General features: G+C 32.8%; 1 protein-coding gene across 9 annotated transcripts in view; it reads left to right on the top strand.

Annotated features, from left to right (window-relative positions):
- Positions 1–24: 24 nt before the first annotated feature.
- The window catches only part of LOC127848763 (uncharacterized), a 65,425-nt gene continuing 45,329 nt past the window's right edge, over positions 25–20,120 (top strand). For 4 of the 9 annotated variants that reach the window (XR_008034750.1, XR_008034754.1, XR_008034751.1 and 1 more), the window contains exon 1: positions 8,425–8,614. Coding sequence is in view for 1 of the 9 variants with exons in the window: in XM_052381365.1 (XP_052237325.1) it covers positions 8,605–8,614 (10 nt within the window). In the remaining 8 variants the exon portion in view is untranslated. Of the gene's footprint in view, positions 113–8,424; positions 8,615–10,118; positions 10,207–18,451; positions 18,542–20,120 lie in introns of those variants that run through there. The other 5 variants (XR_008034757.1, XR_008034753.1, XR_008034756.1 and 2 more) reach the window with 3 other exon arrangements.

The raw sequence follows: 20,120 nt of genomic DNA, 5'->3' as shown, positions 1-20,120 counted from the left end.
CATAATATCCGGACAGATAAGAAAGTAATTACCAAAACTAGGAAGTTTGTCGAACAGTAGACTGTGAAATACGAAATATTCAGATTGCATAGCATCTTATCAGGCATGGAATGTGAGTTCTTTTAGTTTATTAGTAGTTTTTTAGTAAGACATTAATTAGTATTTATATAGTATTCATGTATTTGATACGTTGCTTAAGTGTCATGTTTTAGTAAATGACCTTCTTCAAGTCAATATTTTTACTAAGATGAAGTACTAGGTGATTTTATTATTATCCTTCTTCATACTAGTAGTTCTTCAACTACTACTACTACAACTACTACTACTACTTCTACTACTACTACTTCTACTACTACTACTTCTACTACTTCTACTACTGTTATTATTACAATTACTACTACTTCTACTACTACTACTACTACTTCTACTACTACTACTACTACTACTACTACTACTACTACTACTACTACTACTACTACTACTACTACTACTACTACATATACTAGTACTACTACTACTACTACTGCTACTGCTACTGCTAGTGCTTTTGATACTGCTAATGCTATTGTTACTGCTATTGCTTCTGCTTCTGCTACTAATACTACTTCTACTGCTTCTGCTATTGCTGCTGTTGCTGCTGCTGATGCTTCTACTACTACTACTACCACCACTACTACTACTACTAATACTACAAATTATTCTACTACTACTACTATCAATACTAACGCTTGTGGAAGATCCATCAACATCCCGAAAGTTAAACACTTCACCAAGCTGGGAAATTTGATCCTGATAGTCATCCCCAGGTAGTGGAATGAATGTACACTGAACTACAGAGGAATCATACCCAAATGACTTTCCCGTCACGGCATTATTGTGGCCGCTCGCGTAGGAATTCCTTAGCAAACATGCTTTTTGCTTGGGGACTCTGAGCATTTTTGACACAACTTAAGCTTTTAACACTGGATTTCAGAGAGAACACTTAATAAAATGTAGATAACATGACTTATTTTTAGGAGAGAGACTATTTGGATGCGCAACAAATGTCACTTTGCATCGTAAGCTGTAAGTGTTAACTTTGGTAGCAGGCTTGTATCGGCTTGAAAGCTGCAAATTAAGCCGTTCATCATAATATAATTCATTATTTTTATTGCAATTTGTATGTTAAGATTGTCAGTGAAGCTTTTAATAATAATATCCTTAAAGGCTCTATAAAGGTGAAGATACGTAATTATTTACAGATTTTTAAATATTTGTTCATATTATATTTAGAAAGGTTATCAAAACACAATATATATATATGCTATTGGACATAATAATATAAAAACTAGCAATACAACTTGTTTTGAGCTCAAAATAAAGTGTCCTCCAAGTCAATTGTGTTTACAAACAATCAGTTTATTTACATCGCTGTTTACTCGCGAAATAGAAAGTGAAAGTGACTCAGATCACCAAAAATATAACGATGACTTTTAACGTTTTCCGTTATCACTCACAAAGTAGGTCTCTTCTAAATTGTTAAAACGTTTGTAGTGATCTAATAAGTTACTTTCTGCTGATAAAAAGTTGTTAAAATAGAATTAAAATTGAATTTTCTTTCGGCTATTTTTAGCATATGTCAACGCTCTGATGCTACGCATCACGTTAGTTGCAAAAATGTAAACATTTCTTCAAATTATGAAACGGATTTATCTTCCATAATTCTGGACAACGTTGTACCTAAGCTGTGTTATAAGCAGTTTTTATGCAAGAGTAACTGAAATCCGGTAAAAATTTGACCAGTTGATATGCATAATAATTGGATTTGTGACCTTTATAGAGCCTTTAAAAACATGATTTTATATGCTGTAAGTGAGTTTTTGATTGACAAGTGCTTAAAATAAAAATAAATCTCCTTTTTCATCAAGAAAAGTACACTGATTTACAATCAATACATTTATTCGGGCCTTTTGCTGATGTATTCGTTAATTTCGCATGCAATAATACCAGTTTTTGCCATAAACGTTACGTGTAACAAAAATAAACTGTCGTCACTAAGACTAAAAATCATGCATTCCGAATCGGCTGCGGCCAATTTAGTCACCGCTTTAAATGGCCATTTTTAGGCCCTTAACCCCATCCGAGAGCACTGAAATTGCATATTCATTGTGGAAATGGTTTAAATCTCATGTGGAGAAAGTTTGAAAAAGATAGGACAAAGTTGAGTTCCCTTAAAGGTTACATTACACTAAATCATCGTGTATCCCTCCGTGGTCCATTCGAAAGTATTTCCTATTTCTAAAGAGTTCCTTTTCTCTTCCTGATTAAAAGCCATTTAGCAATGTGAGACATGTCTGTTGTGGTTATTCATAATATCCTGTATGTGTCTGGATTACTTTAATACCTTGGATTAGAAGCTAACTTAAAAGATGAACTTTTGGGTGTGTGCTTTCTATTGTGTGGGGCTTTTGTCGAAATTAGGCTTCCGAAACACGTTTTTCTAAGGTGGGTTCATTCGACAGCAATTTACTTTCTTAGAAGTTGCGAGACGGTATGATTTTGATTGTAATCATTGGAACAGGACAGATCCATCTTTAAAATTATACCAGGTTCGGAAAAATGGATACGTCGGAAAGGCAAGACAAATGCTGTGAAAGTTATCAGTTTAATGATGGGACCCTATGGGAATCGGAATTAGTGTAATATAACCAGAATAAAATATATCCATTTTAATGCAAAAAAAAATGTTTCCACTTATTGCACAAAACAGGCCGACATTATGACAGACATACATTCATAATCTTAAAAAAATCCAAGCAAACGAAAACTTGACACATTTACCCGATAAGATCCCGTAATATTAATTAATCCTCTTTACGTCCATCCCAACACCTAAAACCACGCCGCTTGCTATTTTTAGAGCTGATTGATTGATTGTATCGTTTTATGTCTAAACCGTTTAAGACTTAAAGATTACATTCCACTAAATGATAGCTTAATAAAACTGTGGTAATGACTCTCCGAAGATTCCTTATGAAAATTACAATTTGTGTGTATCTTTACGACCTCCATGTTAGTCGAATTGCAAATGATGTTTCGTTTTATATATACACCCGAAATATATTATATATATTATAAAATCAAGAAAGAATATTTAATTAACAACTATATCATATGTATTGTAATTTATCCTTTTATTTCATTATCACTCGCCTCTTATATATCTACGTACTTTATTGCTCATATTGAAAATGAGTATCCTTTCTATCTTTTATATGTGTTGAAGCTACTTGAAATATGTTATCTATATTGTATATTCAAGAAAGGGTCATTTTTATATATTATTGTATATTATATATACATGTACGTACTTTTGTGCTCATGTTTTCATTTCAAACATGAATTGAGTTGAAATAAAAGTTTTTTTGACTTTGACATCAACCTATGTACCTTACTTCTTTAATAAGCTAATTAGGCTGAAGAGGATGCTCAATAGGCTAAATAAGCTAAATATGATGTATGCTTTAACCTTTGTACTAAACTTGCTAAATAGGCTAAATAGGCTAAATGGGGTGCATGTGTCAACCTATGAATTTTACGTGTTAATAAGGCTAAATAGGCTGAAACGGGTGTTTAATTATCTAAACAGGCTAAATAGGATGCACGTTTCAACCTATGTAATAGACTTGTAAAATAGGCTGAATAGGCAGAAAAGGCTGCTAAATATGACAAAACGGTCTAATAACTGTCAACCTATGTACTTAACTTGTTAAATAGGCTATATATGCTGAAAAGGGAGCTGAATAAACTAAATAGGCTAAATAGGATGTATGTTTTAATCTATGTACTAAACTTGCTAAATAGGCAATATAGAGTGCTAAATATGCTAAATAGAATGCATGTGTCAACCTATGTACTTAACTTGTTTAATAGGCTAAAAAGGCAGAAAAAAGGTCCTTATTAGGCTAAATAGGATGCATGTGTCAACCTAAGTACTAAACTTGTTTAATATGCTTCATATGCTGTAAAGGATGCTTAATAGGCTTAATAGGCTAATTAGGAAACATATATCGACCTATGTATTAAACTTGTAAAATAGGCTAAAAAGGCTGTAAAGGGTCCTTAATAGGCTTAATAGAATTCAAGTTTTAACCAATGTACTAAACTTCCTTAATAGGCTAAATAGGCTGAAGAGGATGCTAAATAGGCTTAATAGGATGCATGTGTCAACATATGTACTTAACTTCCTTAATAGGCTTGATACGCTGAACAGGGTGCTAAATAGGCTAAATAGGCTACATACGAATTGTTTTTTTAAACTATGTACTAAACTTGCTAAATAGGCTTAATAGGCTTAATAGGGTGCATGTGTCAACCTGTGTACTTAACTTTTGTATCAGGCTAAATAGGCTGAATAGGGTGCTAAATAGACTAAATAGGATGAAAGTTTTTTCCTATTTACTACACTTGCTAATTAGACTAAATATGCTAAAAAGGCTAACTTCACAACGTCGGAAATAACTGAATGGCGATCACATTTACAAAGGACACATCATTATGAATGCGTTGCTATGCATACGAGCTTCTAGTAAAACCTTCAAAAACATAAGCCTATCTTTGACTTTAGGAAGAAAATAATTATAATTAAACTAAAAAGTTATTATCAAAGTACTTCCTTCTTGCTTGATTGATTTTTTTCAATGTTCTTCTTTTCGAAAAATGTCGATAAGGGATCTTAAAGTGAACGATATAAGATAATAGACAATGGGTTTTAAAAGTTTGTGACGCAATATTCAACAAACTCAAAAGATCAAGTCTTTGTCGCTCATCATTAGTGCGGAGTTAATAAATGTATTGAGCGATCTTCAACCGAGATCATCTAGGATAATATAGCTTAGAGGTTAGTCGAGTATCGCGATAATAGATCTTTAGCTCCCGCAAACTTAAGGTTAAATAAGACCTTATCAAATTTTTATTTAAAACGTAAAGATGCTCATTTAAAGTTTTATTGTTTAAACGGAAGAATCCACATTTATAAAAGGTTATTGCAGACATTCTTGAAAAAGAGCATTGGCCATGCCAAAATATTTATATATTTCCGTAATCAAAACTTAGTCTTGGACATTATACACAAACAATATTTGGAAATCCCAAAATGTACAACTATTTTGTTTAAGTATTAAATTGAGAATAATTATTATTCTTGATATGTTAGATTTAATAAAATTGGTAATTGACATCACACGATGGCCCAGAACACATGTGTTACGTTTACCTTCACACACGGTGTTGAGGAGATGCTGCACAAAGAATTTGTGATTTAAAACGGTAAAAGGCTGGCATACACAGGCACTTATTTCACAAAAACAAGTTAAGTGTATAACATGCACCTCTAAGATATTCATAATTTAATTTCAAAAGTAAATAAAGCGACTAATAGCAAGGTGTTGTGAAAAATTATTTTTTTCAATTTGTAAGAGACAAAAGAATTACAAATTTCAACGGGAAAGTAATACTAAATAGGTATGATACGCAGCCTACTTCCTTCTTGTGTGCATGATTCACAGTTGTATATACATACTGTTGATTTTTTACTTTCGAAAATATCGATTATGTATTTTAAGTGTATGTTATATTAAGAGAACAACACCATCGCATTAATAGGCATACGACGCAACTAGCCACTTTGAAATTATCAAAAGTTCAAGTGTATCTCGCGTATCATGACTCTGCTGTTAATAAACGTAATGAGTGATCTACAACAGGGAAGATTAACGACAAAGTACGTGATAAGTAAATTGAGTATTGCGACGTAAATTCAAATCTTCAGCTCTCCTCAAAGGCTATACACAACCGAACCCAGTTTTATTTGAAAGTGTTATTGATTACACTGATGAATACACGTTCATCAAATATATTCTATGTGTTTGTTTGTAATTCGGTTTGATAATTATGTTTGCAACGTAATTTTTATTATAGAGTTAAGAGACTTACTTAGTTAGAATATTATCATACTTTATCACATGCCATACCCGGTATCCCATGTAGTATAACCATTATGAATATTTTTATCTTACACATGTGTAATATACTTTTTAAGCGTTTTCATTGGCTAATTTGTGTTCGATTGACCATTCGCATTTTGTTATTTTGATGAAATGATGTTGCAACGTCAAATGACGTCTGTAATGTAAACAGAACTTTGGATTTATCATTATGTTCGCGTAAATATTTATTTAGTTTGCTCATTTAAAAGTTTGTGATAAAAAGATCTGAGACTCGTTGTCATTTCATACCATATTTTATTAAACTCGTCCAGGAAATTCGTTAGTAAGCTCGCCAAAGGCTCGCTTACTAACAAAATTCCTGAACTCGTGTAATAAAATATGGTATGATATGACAACTTGTGCCAGATCCTATATATCTCTCAAAATAGCATACAACATGTACCAAAACGCATACCATGTTTCAAATATACAACTTATACTACTTTGCACTTGAATGGACGTATACTACCATACTACCAGTGCGCAGGAGGGTTGGGCTGTAATGGATAATTGTTTACCATTTGTCAGTTACTATATCGGTTGGGCGATCAGTTTGGTCCGTTTATGTATATAGGACGATGTTCCGCGTGAAAAATCAATATGTCTATGTTAAATGTCAAATTCCTATGCATAGTTAAAACAAAACAATAACAGGTTTTACACCCTGTAAGGTCTCCATTCATAAGGATATAGACAACTATGTGCACATGTCTATATAAATGTTTACTCTTCGGTGTTTTGGTGAACCAGAGGTGAATGGTCCAAACCAATGTTAGTGTCATCTATTTGGGTCCACTGCCCGTTTTCAGTATTTTGTTTATTATCGCTTCATGTGCATCGTGCCATTTTGAATTTATTCAACAGTTTTATGGTATGTCCACTACTATCATTTTATGCAAGACAGCACTTCCAATGAAAAATAATTCCCATGACCTAAATTAACGAGTTTATATATTAAATAACCATAACTTCTAAAAACCTCTAAGCCGAGTGCCATACTTCATACGAGAGATTTGTTGAGGACTTACAATACTTTTAAATTTAGGTTTACACAACAAATTTCAAAATGTTTTAATCATTTTCAAGTCTGACTGAAATTAAACAAGGGGGTATTAATCACATTAAGTGACAGTTTAAGTAGGCGCTTATCTTCTTTACCTACTGTTTACCGAATGTCATGTTCATATACGAAATAAGATAACATTCTTGATTTCAAGCGATGTGGTAAATGAGTGAAGAATACATGTGAATGTTAACTCGATTGTTTCATTATAGCTCGACTGAAATAGACGTTTTAACATTTCACTCTTGCTTGATGTGGACTGCCAACCACGACGACGAAGAAAAGAAAAGTTGTAAAATACTTTATTTTTTACATTTATTAGTTTATATTGATTAAAATATCACGACTGGTATATTACATTACTTAAACAAAGTTGTTAAGTTTTCATATTTTCAGTATATTTGGTAATAAATTTTACTGGGTATGTCTACCAGGTAACTACCAGTTCACTATCAATAAAGCCAGTAGATTGATCATCATCGTCACGTGGTAAACCCAGGAATGCAATTCGTGCATGCGTAGTGAATTGAATATATATATTATATAAACTGATCAATCTACTTGCGTTATTTTTAGTGTGTATACGTTATGTCACCTATTTTCGTGATGTACTTTCGATTTCACATCGCGAAATTTTTTTTACCGAACATACTGAAAATATAAACGTTTTTCAAGTAATTTAATACACTTATTGTGATATTTTAATTTTTATAAACTAACAATTGTAAAAAAATACGGTATTTTAGAACTTTTCTTTTTTCGTCATTCGTAGTTGACAGTCCCTTTAACAATAGGTACAAAACCTTATCACGGAGTATTATTCGACCTGATACACGATATGCAACTCAATAAAATAATTTAACTTGCCAAAATAAACAAAAGCTAATACACTAATTCCATAGAATAACGCTGAACAGCACGTTTGTAACTAAATAACGTCATTTTTATACTGCAAAAAAAAACACACGAACTTTTATCGATGAGCTTGCTTACGAATGCTCTGGATTAGTTTAAAGAAATGTGGTTTACATTGACACGACAAAGCAGTTCAATCCCGAGCTTAAACACAAAAATGTGCTGATCAATCTTTAAACGATTACACGCGTGTTGTCATTTTATGATAATTGCGGTTTATCACAAAAAAAACAAGTGATCTTACAGTCGAACAAAACAAATTCGATAAAAAACGTTTACAAATAATTGAATTAATCTTATACATTAATGAGGCAAAACTGTTCGTCATTGTTATATAAAACTGAAACAAATCGTTTAACTTGCGTTAAATGTATACTATCGATACCGTAGTTATATTATTTTGCACTCTGAAGAGATCACTTCAATGTTAGTATTTGATTGTAACCTAAGGAAACTTGATACGAATTCCTGAATAGTTAAAATGAACGCATGCAAAATTTAAACGTGAGCGTAACATACAGAAGTGACTAATATGAACACAGGACTAAGAAAAGGTGTTTTTCGGTTTTAAACAAAGTAAATAGGTTTCGTTTGCATAATATGATGGATGGTAAGTAAATGTCTACGTTTTATTATTGAGCTTAATTTATGCCATGGGTAAATTTTAAGACTCAAACTGTATGCAACAGTTATTGGTACTCGTGCTACAATTGCAGTAAATATACATACCGTTAATTTAGAAATTTTGCCAAATGAGACCGCTGCATAAGGTATCGCACTATATCATAAGCGAGCTTAGATAGTCACTCCGAAAAAAAATAGACGCGCGTTATGTATGCTAATACGAGTAAGCAGTGTAATTTTAACAATGGATAATAACTTAGTCACAAATAGAGACCGATCACCGTTCGATCAGCGAGCGACGTATTTTTTGGCTAATCGGACTGGCGCCCGGCCGATGATCGCATGGGCACCGAATCATTTTGTAGCATCGCGTGGCGTCCGGATTAATTTTAAGTCTCACTTAAAATTGTACCCGACGTCAGGCCCGGGAAGGAATCGAATTCAGATCGAAAAAAGATCGGACAATCAACGCCCGGTTATCGCCCGACGATCGATCGACATCGGATTCATCGTACGTGTATCGGCAAAAATCAAGGTATTTCCCAGGGACATATACATCGGCCGGCAACCGTCTGATGGCCGGAAGGCCACCGCACGATGACTGACGCACGCTGGACGGAGCTCGTCGTGAAACACGCAAAACGAATCCGATTTCGGGCGATAACCAAAAGTGAAACTTAAAATTACTACGGTCGCCGCCCGATGCTAAAAATTGACCCGGTGGGTGTGCGATCATCGGCCGGGCGCCAGCCCGATGATCGGAAAAATAAGTCGGTGATCGGTCCCTATTTGTGACTGAGGTATTAAACAGTATCACTCATCGGACGGCTCAGACGTGTACAGTCATCCTTATTCCTGGGGATCAAACTCATCGGACGGCTACATGATTATTTGTGACTGGGGCATTATGTGTTTGCGTTTGATAAGCGTGACGAAACAAGCTCATCGCGTGCTAAACGCAGACGAAGCTGATACAGCTTGTCAATTTACTTTATAATAAAACTCGTCCATAGATCTTTAAGCGTCTAAAGCAGTTTAAAAAACAACAACACTTCATTATGGAGTATTACATTATATATGCAATTTTCTTTAAATATAAACAGATTTAAACACGTATTTCTTTTTGTAAATTATTTCTGCAGTTAGTTACTCCAAATGCGAATTATATTTTGTATATACAAACAGCCATGGCTTCAATGTTATTATCTCGCTATTATAGTATGCTGTAGCGTGTATACATGCTTAATAACTCGTGATTATAAATACTTCCAATATGCTTTGTTACATATCAGTACAAATACATTTGGTTTAGAAATAAATGATGTTTAATTTAAGTTCATTAAACAAAATTCTTAAAAACAGTTATTATAAAGCTGAAAATTATCGTGTAAAGACTATGGTATGGCAATCGACGAACTTTGAGTTTTAATCAATAGTTTTCCTGCAGTTTTTTTATCCAACTCATGCATAATATCCGGACAGATAAGAAAGTAATTACCAAAACTAGGAAGTTTGTCGAACAGTAGACTGTGAAATACGAAATATTCAGATTGCATAGCATCTTATCAGGCATGGAATGTGAGTTCTTTTAGTTTATTAGTAGTTTTTTAGTAAGACATTAATTAGTATTTATATAGTATTCATGTATTTGATACGTTGCTTAAGTGTCATGTTTTAGTAAATGACCTTCTTCAAGTCAATATTTTTACTTAGATGAAGTACTAGGTGATTTTATTATTATCCTTCTTCATATACAGGTATTTAGTACTACGACTACTACAACAACTACTTCTATTACAGCTACTACTACTACTACTACTACTACTACTACTTCTACTACTACTACTACTACTACTACTACTACTACTACTTCTACTACTGCTACTAGTGCTACTACTACTACTACTACTACTACTACTACTACTACTACTACTACTACTACTACTACTACTACTACTACTACTACTACTACTACTACTACTACTACTACTACTACTACTGCTACTACTACCACTAATACTACAACTTCTACTAGTACTACTACTAGTACTACTACTACTACAACTACTACTACTACAACTACTACTACTACTACTACTACTACTACTTCTACTACTACTACTTCTACTACTACTACTACTACTACTACTGCTACTACAACTACTACTACTACTACTACTACTACTACTACTACTACTTCTTCTACTACTTCTACTACTGTTATTATTACAATTACTACTACAACTACTACTACTGCTACTACTACTACTACTACTACTACTACTACTACTACCTCTTCTACTTCTACTACTACTACTACTACTACTACTACTACTACTACTACTACTACTACTACTACTACTACTACTACTACTACTACTACCACTACTACTTCAACATATACTAGTACTACTACTACTACTACTGCTTCTGCTACTGCTACTGCTACTGCTAGTGCTTTTGATACTGCTACTGCTATTGCCACTGCTATTGCTTCTGCTTCTGCTACTGCTACTAATACTACTTCTACTGCTTCTGCTACTGCTGCTGTTACTGCTGCTGATGCTTCTACTACTACTACTACCACCACTACTACTACTACTAATTCTACAAATAATTCTACTACTACTACTATCAATACTAACGCTTGTAGAAGATCCATCAACATCCCGAAAGTTAAGCACTTCACCAAGCTGGGAAATTTGATCCTGATAGTCATCCCCAGGTAGTGGATTGAATGTACACTGAACTACAGAGGAATCATACCCAAATGACTTTCCCGTCACGGCATAATTGTGGCCGCTCGCGTAGGAATTCCTTAGCAAACATGCTTTTTGCTTGGGGACTCTGAGCATTTTTGACACAACTTAAGCTTTTAACACTGGATTTCAGAGAGAACACTTAATAAAATGTAGATAACAGGACTTATTTTTAGGAGAGAGACTATTTGGATGCGCAACAAATGTCACTTTGCATCGTAAGCTGTAAGTGTTAACTTTGGTAGCAGGCTTGTATCGGCTTGAAAGCTGCAAATTAAGCCTTTCATCATAATATAATTCATTATTTTAATTGCAATTTGTATGTTAAGATTGTCAGTGAAGCTTTTAATAATAATATCCTTAAAGGCTCTATAAAGGTGAAGATACGTAATTATTTACAAATTTTTAAATATTTTTTTCATATTTTATTTAGAAAGGTTATCAAAAAACAATATATATTTATATGTTATTGGACATAATAATAAAAACATTAGCAATACAACTTGTTTTGAGCTCAAAATAAAGTGTCTTCCAAGTCAATTGTGTTTACAAACAATCAGTTTATTTACATCGCTGTTTACTCGCGAAAGAGAAAGTGAAAGTGACTCAGGTCACCAAAAATATAACGATGACTTTTAACGTTTTCCGTTATCACTCACAAAGAAGGTCTCTTCTAAATGGTTAAAACGTTTGTAGTGATCTAATAAGTTACTTTCTGCTGGTAAAAAGTTGTTAAAATAGAATTAAAATTGAATTTTCTTTCGGCTATTTTTAGCATATGTCAACGCTCTGAGGCTTCACATCACGTTAGTTGCAAAAATGTAAACATTTCTTCAAATTATGAAACGGGTTTATCTTCCATAATTCTGGACAACGTTGTACATAAGCTGTGTTATTAGCAGTCTTTATGCAAGAGTAACTGAAATCCGGTAAAAATTAGACCAGTTGATATGCATAGTAATTGGATTTGTGACCTTTATAGAGCCTTTAAAAAACATGATTTTATATGCTGTAAGTGAGTTTATGATTGACAAGTGCTTAAAATAAAAATAAATCTCCTTGTTCATCAAGAAAAGTACACTGATTTACAATCAATACATTTATTCGGGCCTTTTGCTGATGTATTCGTGAATTACGCATGCAATGATACCAGTTTTTGCCATAAACGTTACGTGTAACAAAAATAAGCTGTCGTCACTAAGATTAAAAATCATGCATTCCGAATTGGCTGCGGCCAATTTAGTCACCGCTTTAAATGGCCATTTTAAGGCCCTTACCCCCATCCGAGAGCACTGAAATTGCATATTCATTGTGGAATTGGTTTAAATCTCATGTGGAGAAAGTTTGAAAAAATTAGGACAAAGTTGAGTTCCCTTAAAGGTTACATTACACTTAATCATCGTGTATCCCTCCGTGGTCCATTCGAAAGTATTTCCTATTTCTAAAGAGTTCCTTTTCTCTTCTTGATTAAAAGCCATTTCACAATGTGAGACATGTCTGTTGTGGTTATTCGTAATATCCTGTATGTGTCTGGAGTACTTTAATACCTTGGATTGGAAGCTAACTTAAAAGATGAACTTTTGGGTGTGTGCTTTCTATTGTGTGGGGCTTTTGTCGAAATTAGGCTTCCGAAACACGTTTTTCTACGGTGGGTTCATTCGACAGCAATTCACTTTCTTAGAAGTTGCGAGACGGTATGATTTTTATTGTAATCATTGGAACAGGACAGATCCATCTTTAAAATTATACCAGGTTCAGAAAAATGGATACGTCGGAAAAGCAAGACAAATGCTGTGAAAGTTATCAGTTTAATGATGGGACCCTATGGGAATCGGAATTAGTGTAATATAACCAGAATAAAATATATCCATTTTAATGCAAAAAAAATGTTTCCACTTATTGCACAAAACAGGCCGACATTATGACAGACATACATTCATAATCTTAATAAAAATCCAAGCAAACGAAAACTTGACACATTTACCCGATAAGATCCCATTATATTAATTAATCTTTACGTTCATCCCATCACCTAAAACCACGCCGCTTGCTATTTTTAGAGCTGATTGATTGATTGTATCATTTTATGTCTAAACCGTTTAAGACTTAAAGATAACATTCCACTAAATGATAGCTGAATAAAACTGTGGTAATGACTCTCCGAAGATTCCTTATGAAAATTACAATTTGTGTGTATCTTAACGACCTCCATGTTAGTCGAATTGCAAATGATGTTTCGTTTTATATATGTTGATGCCACCCGAAATATGTTATATATATTATAAAATCAAGAAAGAATATTTAATTAACAACTATATCATATGTATTGTAATTTATCCTTTTATTTCATTATCACTCGCCTCTTATACATCTACGTACTTTATTGATCATATTGAAAATGATTATCCTTTCTATCTTTTATATGTGTTGAAGCTACTTGAAATATATTATCTATATTGTATAATCAAGAAAGGGTCATTTTTATATATTATTGTATATTATATATACATGTACGTACTTTTGTGCTCATGTTTTCATTTCAAACATGTATTAATAAAATAAATAAAGTTTGTTTGACTTTGACATCAACCTATGTACCTAACTTGTTTAATAGGCTAATTAGGCTGAAGAGGATGCTCAATAGGCTCAATAAGCTAAATATGATGTATGCTTTAACCTTTGTACTAAACTTGCTAAATAGGCTAAATAGGCTAAATGGGGTGCATGTGTCAACCTATGAATTTAACGTGTTAATAAGGCTAAATAGGCTGAAACGGGTGTTTAATTATCTAAACAGGCTAAATAGGATGCACGTTTCAACCTATGTAATAGACTTGTAAAATAGGCTGAATAGGAAGAAAAGGCTGCTTAATTTGACAAAACGGTCTAATAAATGTCAACCTATATACTTAACTTGTTAAATAGGCTATATATGCTGAAAAGGGAGCTGAATAAACTAAATAGGCTAAGTAGGATGTATGTTTTAATCTATGTAATAAACTTGCTAAATAGGCAATATAGAGTGCTAAATATGCTAAATATGCTAAATAGAATGCATGTGTCAACCTATGTACTTAACTTGTTTAATAGGCTAAAAAGGCAGAAAAAAGGTCCTTATTAGGCTAAATAGGATGCATGTGTCAACCTATGTGCTAAACTTGTTTAATATGCTACATATGCTGTAAAGGATGCCTAATAGGCTTAATAGGCTAATTAGGAAACATATATCGACCTATGTATTAAACATGTAAAATAGGCTAAAAAGGCTGTAAAGGGTCCTTAATAGGCTTAATAGGATGCAAGTTTCAACCAATGTACTAAACTTCCTTAATAGGCTAAATAGGCTGAAGAGGATGCTAAATAGGCTTAATAGGATGCATGTGTCAACATATGTACTTAACTTCCTTAAACGGCTTAATACGCTGAACAGGGTGCTAAATAGGCTAAATAGGCTACATACGAAGTATGTTTTAAACTATGTACTAAACTTGCTAAATAGGCTTAATAGGCTTAACAGGGTGCATGTGTCAACCTGTGTACTTAACTTTTGTATAAGGCTAAATAGGCTGAATAGGGTGCTAAATAGACTAAATCGGATGAAAGTTTTTTCCTTTTTACTACACTTGCTAAATAGGCTAAATATGCTAATAAGGCTAACTTCACAACGTCGGAAATAACTGAATGGCGATCACATTTACAAAGGACACATCATTATGAATGCGTTGCTATGCATACGAGCTTCTAGTAAAACCTTCAAAGACATAAGCCTATCTTTGACTTTAGGAAGGAAATAATTATAATTAAACTAAAAAGTTATTATCAAAGTACTTCCTTCTTGCTTGATTGATTTTTTCAATGTTCTTCTTTTCGAAAAATGTCGATAAGGGATCTTAAAGTGAACGATATAAGATAATAGACAGTGGATTTTAAAAGTTTGTGACGCAATATTCAACAAACTCAAAAGATCTAGTCTTTGTCGCTCATCATTAGTGCGGAGTTAATAAATGTATTGAGCGATCTTCAACAGAGATCATTTAGGATAATATAGCTTAGAGGTTAGTCGAGTATCGCGATAATAGATCTTTAGCTCCCGCAAACTTAAGGTTAAATAAGACCTTATCAAATTTTTATTTAAAACGTAAAGATGCTCATTTAAAGTTTTATTGTTTAAACGGAAGAATCCACATTTATAAAAGGTTATTGCAGACATTCTTGAAAAAGAGCATTGGCAATGCCAAACTATTTATATATTTCCGTAATCAAAACTTAGTCTTGGACATAATACATAAACAATATTTGGAAATCCCAAATATCGAATATGTTTCATGAATGTCTAAGTATGTATCGTCTTTTGAGGGCTTTTTTTTTAGATTTCAAGTTGTATTTGATATGAATATCAGGAAATTAAATGGTGATATTTAAATCGTATAAACCCATCAATTGTATTAAAAAATGATTAATTGAAATGAGTTCCAAAGTAACTCGAACACATGTTCAGATATTGTTTTCTAACATAGTACTGCACTTTTACGTCAATTAATCCACGATATTAAAATAGTTTGGTACTTATATTTAAATAATAACCATCATATAATTTTCTTTTTATTAAGTCGTTGTTTATTTCCCGACAAACTCTTATATTTCAGATATTCGATTTTAACATGACATCTTAGGAGCGTAATTTTAAAATTATTTATTATATACCTGTTTAATGCTTTTAACAAAATACAAGTTGTATCAATCGTTGAAAAAAAAAATCCCGTATTACGCTACTCGCTGTTTCGAATTCCGTATTACCATACTAGCCGGACTACTTTCTTCGACCCATTTAATGACATCACATTACGCGCACCGAAAATAGGAAACCCCCATATTACGCAATATATTACGTAGTACATCGTGTGACGTCATTTCTGTAACAAAACACAATAGTTTTATTTAAACTCTATGGAATTAAAGGACATGTCGGACGTGTTTTTTTTTAACAGTAAACTATTTGTTTAAAACGAACGAATGCAGAACGTTTTTCGGAGTGTGTTTATCATGAATATATGTAAATTTCGATTGCAATACAATAAAATAGTGTGGTTTAAACTAAGTTTCGATAAAGACATGGAAGAATAGAAGTGGAAGTGCATATCGTTTCAACGCTTTTGTTATAAACATCGGATCAAAGTTGTCAACTTAATTGTTATTAACATTGGATTAACGATGTCATTTAGGTAAGCGTGTCGGAATCCTGTGTTTTCCCGGTTCAAATGTTTATAAGGTAAATTACATAAACTGTATTCATACGCGTCTTAAACAAACTTTGGTGTAGGTTTAAGTCATTGTTTTGTCAGTTTTGTTAAAGCAAAAATACAATTGTTATCTGTTTTCGTTAGTTGTTGTATATAATAAAAGGAATATTACGCTAGCCAAATGTTCCAAGAGTTTGTATTCAGTCTCGTTGCTTGTGCTATTTCGCATCAAACTCGAGGCTCCGCCTCTCGTGTGATACGTCATCACACAAGCCACTCGACTGAATACAAACTCTTGGAACAACTGTCAAGCGTAATATTCCGTATATATACATGTATTGTACTTATCTTATATGCCGAACGGAGGTGAAAACTCGCTATTGTGAATTGAAAAGGCTTCATTACCTAATGGTTATATGATAAGATATTTGATAATCCGGTTGAACAAATTTCGTAAAATACCAGACTTTGAACTTGTTTTAATTGAACCATAGTACGTAAGGGTGTTTGAATCGTTTAAAAGATGTTTCGATCTGATTTCAACTAACAATCGTCCTATGTATAAGTTTGCAAGGCTGTTTGTTAATTAATACATTAACTTAATGTTAACTAAAGAAGTAACAGCGTAGCTTAGATACTAAAATATCATATTAAATCTCACAATATCGCACAATATGTTTTACAAAGAACCTACGCATACATTATTTCAATGATGCAATTTACACTACTATGAACTTTAATAGACACTTATTTTGCCTCAATACCCGTACGAATAAGGAGGTTGTGGCTATATCGGAATATGCTTTATAGTTTGTCAGATCCTCGTCCAGTCAAACCATCGGTATGTACCGTTAACTTATAAAGTGCGATGTCCTGTTTGAAAGATTCACACAACAATACTATTTTTAATGCCAACGTCTTATTTGTAGGTTAACATCATAAACGGGTTGTACAATTCGTAAGGTCTCCAATCATTTATTAGAAATGTCTTGATACACATGTTAAATTATATGTATATTCGGTGGTGTTTTGTGCACAGGCTGTCACTTGCCAACGTTAATATCAGCTTTAGTTGCTTCTTAGAATATTGTAAATATTGTATTTGTAATTGTAACGTGTTTATGTTATAAATCTCCAATTCATTCAGCATATTTAGTTGTGCAAATACTCTGTACGCATATATATAGCTGGCCAAAGCGGGCGTTTACTGCGATGACTACTTTCCTTTTTATTAAGATCACCATGGACGTCCATATGGAGCAATTTGATTGGCTGGCTAATTCGTGTTATTAATTAGTTAGTGAAGTCGTTTCTTTGAGATAGCTAAAATTCTCTCCACTTTTGTGTAATGCACCCTTCCTTAATTTACTGCACCGATCATTTTTTTAATTTTACTCCACTTTTATTTAGTTTTGCACTCCTCTTTTTTATATCTCGTGGCCTCGACTTAGTAACTCGAGGCCACGACATAGCTTACTCGTGGCCTCGAGGAGTGCAATTAAAAAAGAGGAGTGAATGTCACCAATTTTCCCCCTTAAATACGGCCTATCCGCTGTAATCATGTAATGCATGGCAACAAGTTATTAAAAAAGTCGAAACAACATCATGATATACTTAATAACGAGAGATTTGCTGATGACAAAATAAACTATTTAAATACTTTTAAATTCATGTTTGCGAAACAAATTTCGAAATGCTTTTAACATTTTCAAGCTCGATTGATATCAAGGGGTATTAATCACATTTAGTGATTAAGTGTTTTAATAGGCGCTTATCTTCTTTATCTACTGTTTACCGAATTTATCATTTACGTCTTTGCTATATGCACATCAATCACTTCATAGCGCACATATCGTGTTTCATCCAATACGAATGCCGATGATCGGGTATTCAAAAACGGATTGCCCGAATTGAGTAAGTTGAAATACCATATTGTCTCTATGCAGCTTTTTTCCTTGCAATTCTTATACACGACAATTGTAACTGTTTTTCCGCATATGTATATTTTATGCCTACAATATTTGCCGTGTGACTCAAATGCTCTAAGGATTTTGTATGGCATAAACAACATATTAATTATCAAATGGATTATATCAATATTTGACAATCATATTAATATCACAAATAATGTGACATATGTAGAGTGTCTCATTTTAAGTTTTTGTAAATATTTGTAACATAACCTCTGGAAACAAAATGTGAGGAAACATTTTGTTTACTACTGTATCTCGTATGAATGAACATGACCAACAGCCTTTGCAATACAGCACAATATATGTATCAACAATTAATACAAACAATATTAAAGCTTTGAACCCGACATGTGACGGTTAGTTGTTTTTCTAATATGTTGAATTTGAAGAGGACTTTATCCAAATTGTATGATATGAACAATCGTCGGACCATCAAGTGATTTTACGTACCGAATATTAAAGAAGAAACCTATTTTGACGTTAAGGTTATTAACTATTTAAATTTAACAAATCAAGTGGCTGACCCTTGGACGACGCTTGCACCACGTACAAGATTTGAATACAGTATACATATGAACCCTTCCTAATGTTACATACTAAATATCAATATTATTGAGACTTGTATATAATTATTTTTAGTTACTTTCTTTATATGTCTTGATAAATTATTCGACCCATGAACCGCTGCGAGTTTTAAGCCAATATTCATAATTTAATTAAATATACTGTTATTAAGAGGAAACTCAGTAAGCTCGTGACGATTTTCCAACCTATTTTGGCGGCAATGTCCTTAAGTTTACGGTTAAAACATTCCACATCGAAATCATATCTATTCATATTCCGTTGATTCTTTCCTAACTCGCAAATATGTTTGATTATATAAAATTCAACATTGGAAACTTTTTTTCTTTAAATTTGAGCGACACAAAATTTACATTTCGATGGGAAGTTTATGATGGTTTTTTTTTTTTGTTTGGTCAAAAACTTAATGCAACATTCTCGACCATCTTTTGAATACATAAAGTTGAATGAGTTTTCAACAATCGGTAAATAACCTTATCACGGAGTAACATTCGGCATGTTATACGATATAAAAGTCCATTCAATACCATTATATAACTAAACAAAAACAATCAAAATCTTATACACTAATTCCATAGAATAGCGTTGAACAAAACGTTTGTAACTTAATAACGTCACAAAATCAGGTGATCTATCAGTGAAATAGAGTAAATTCAATAAAAAAATACAAATACTTGAATAAATCTTCTACATTTATGAGGTAGAAATAGTCGTCGTTGTTAAATAATATGGAAACAAATTGTTTAACTTGCGTTAACATGTATACTATCGAAACCGCAGCTACATTATCTTGTACTATATAGAAATCACTAAAATGTAAGTATTTTTTATTGTAACTTAAGAATGTTTGATAAGAATCCCTAAATAGTTTTAATGCACGCATGACAAAATTCAAACGTGAGCGAAACATATTGACGGATTTAGTTTTTATTTACTCA

The sequence above is a fragment of the Dreissena polymorpha genome, chromosome 10 (assembly GCF_020536995.1).
Source record: "Dreissena polymorpha isolate Duluth1 chromosome 10, UMN_Dpol_1.0, whole genome shotgun sequence".
NCBI classification, from domain to species: Eukaryota; Metazoa; Mollusca; class Bivalvia; order Myida; family Dreissenidae; genus Dreissena; species Dreissena polymorpha.
This window is presented reverse-complemented; position numbering and strand designations above follow the sequence as displayed.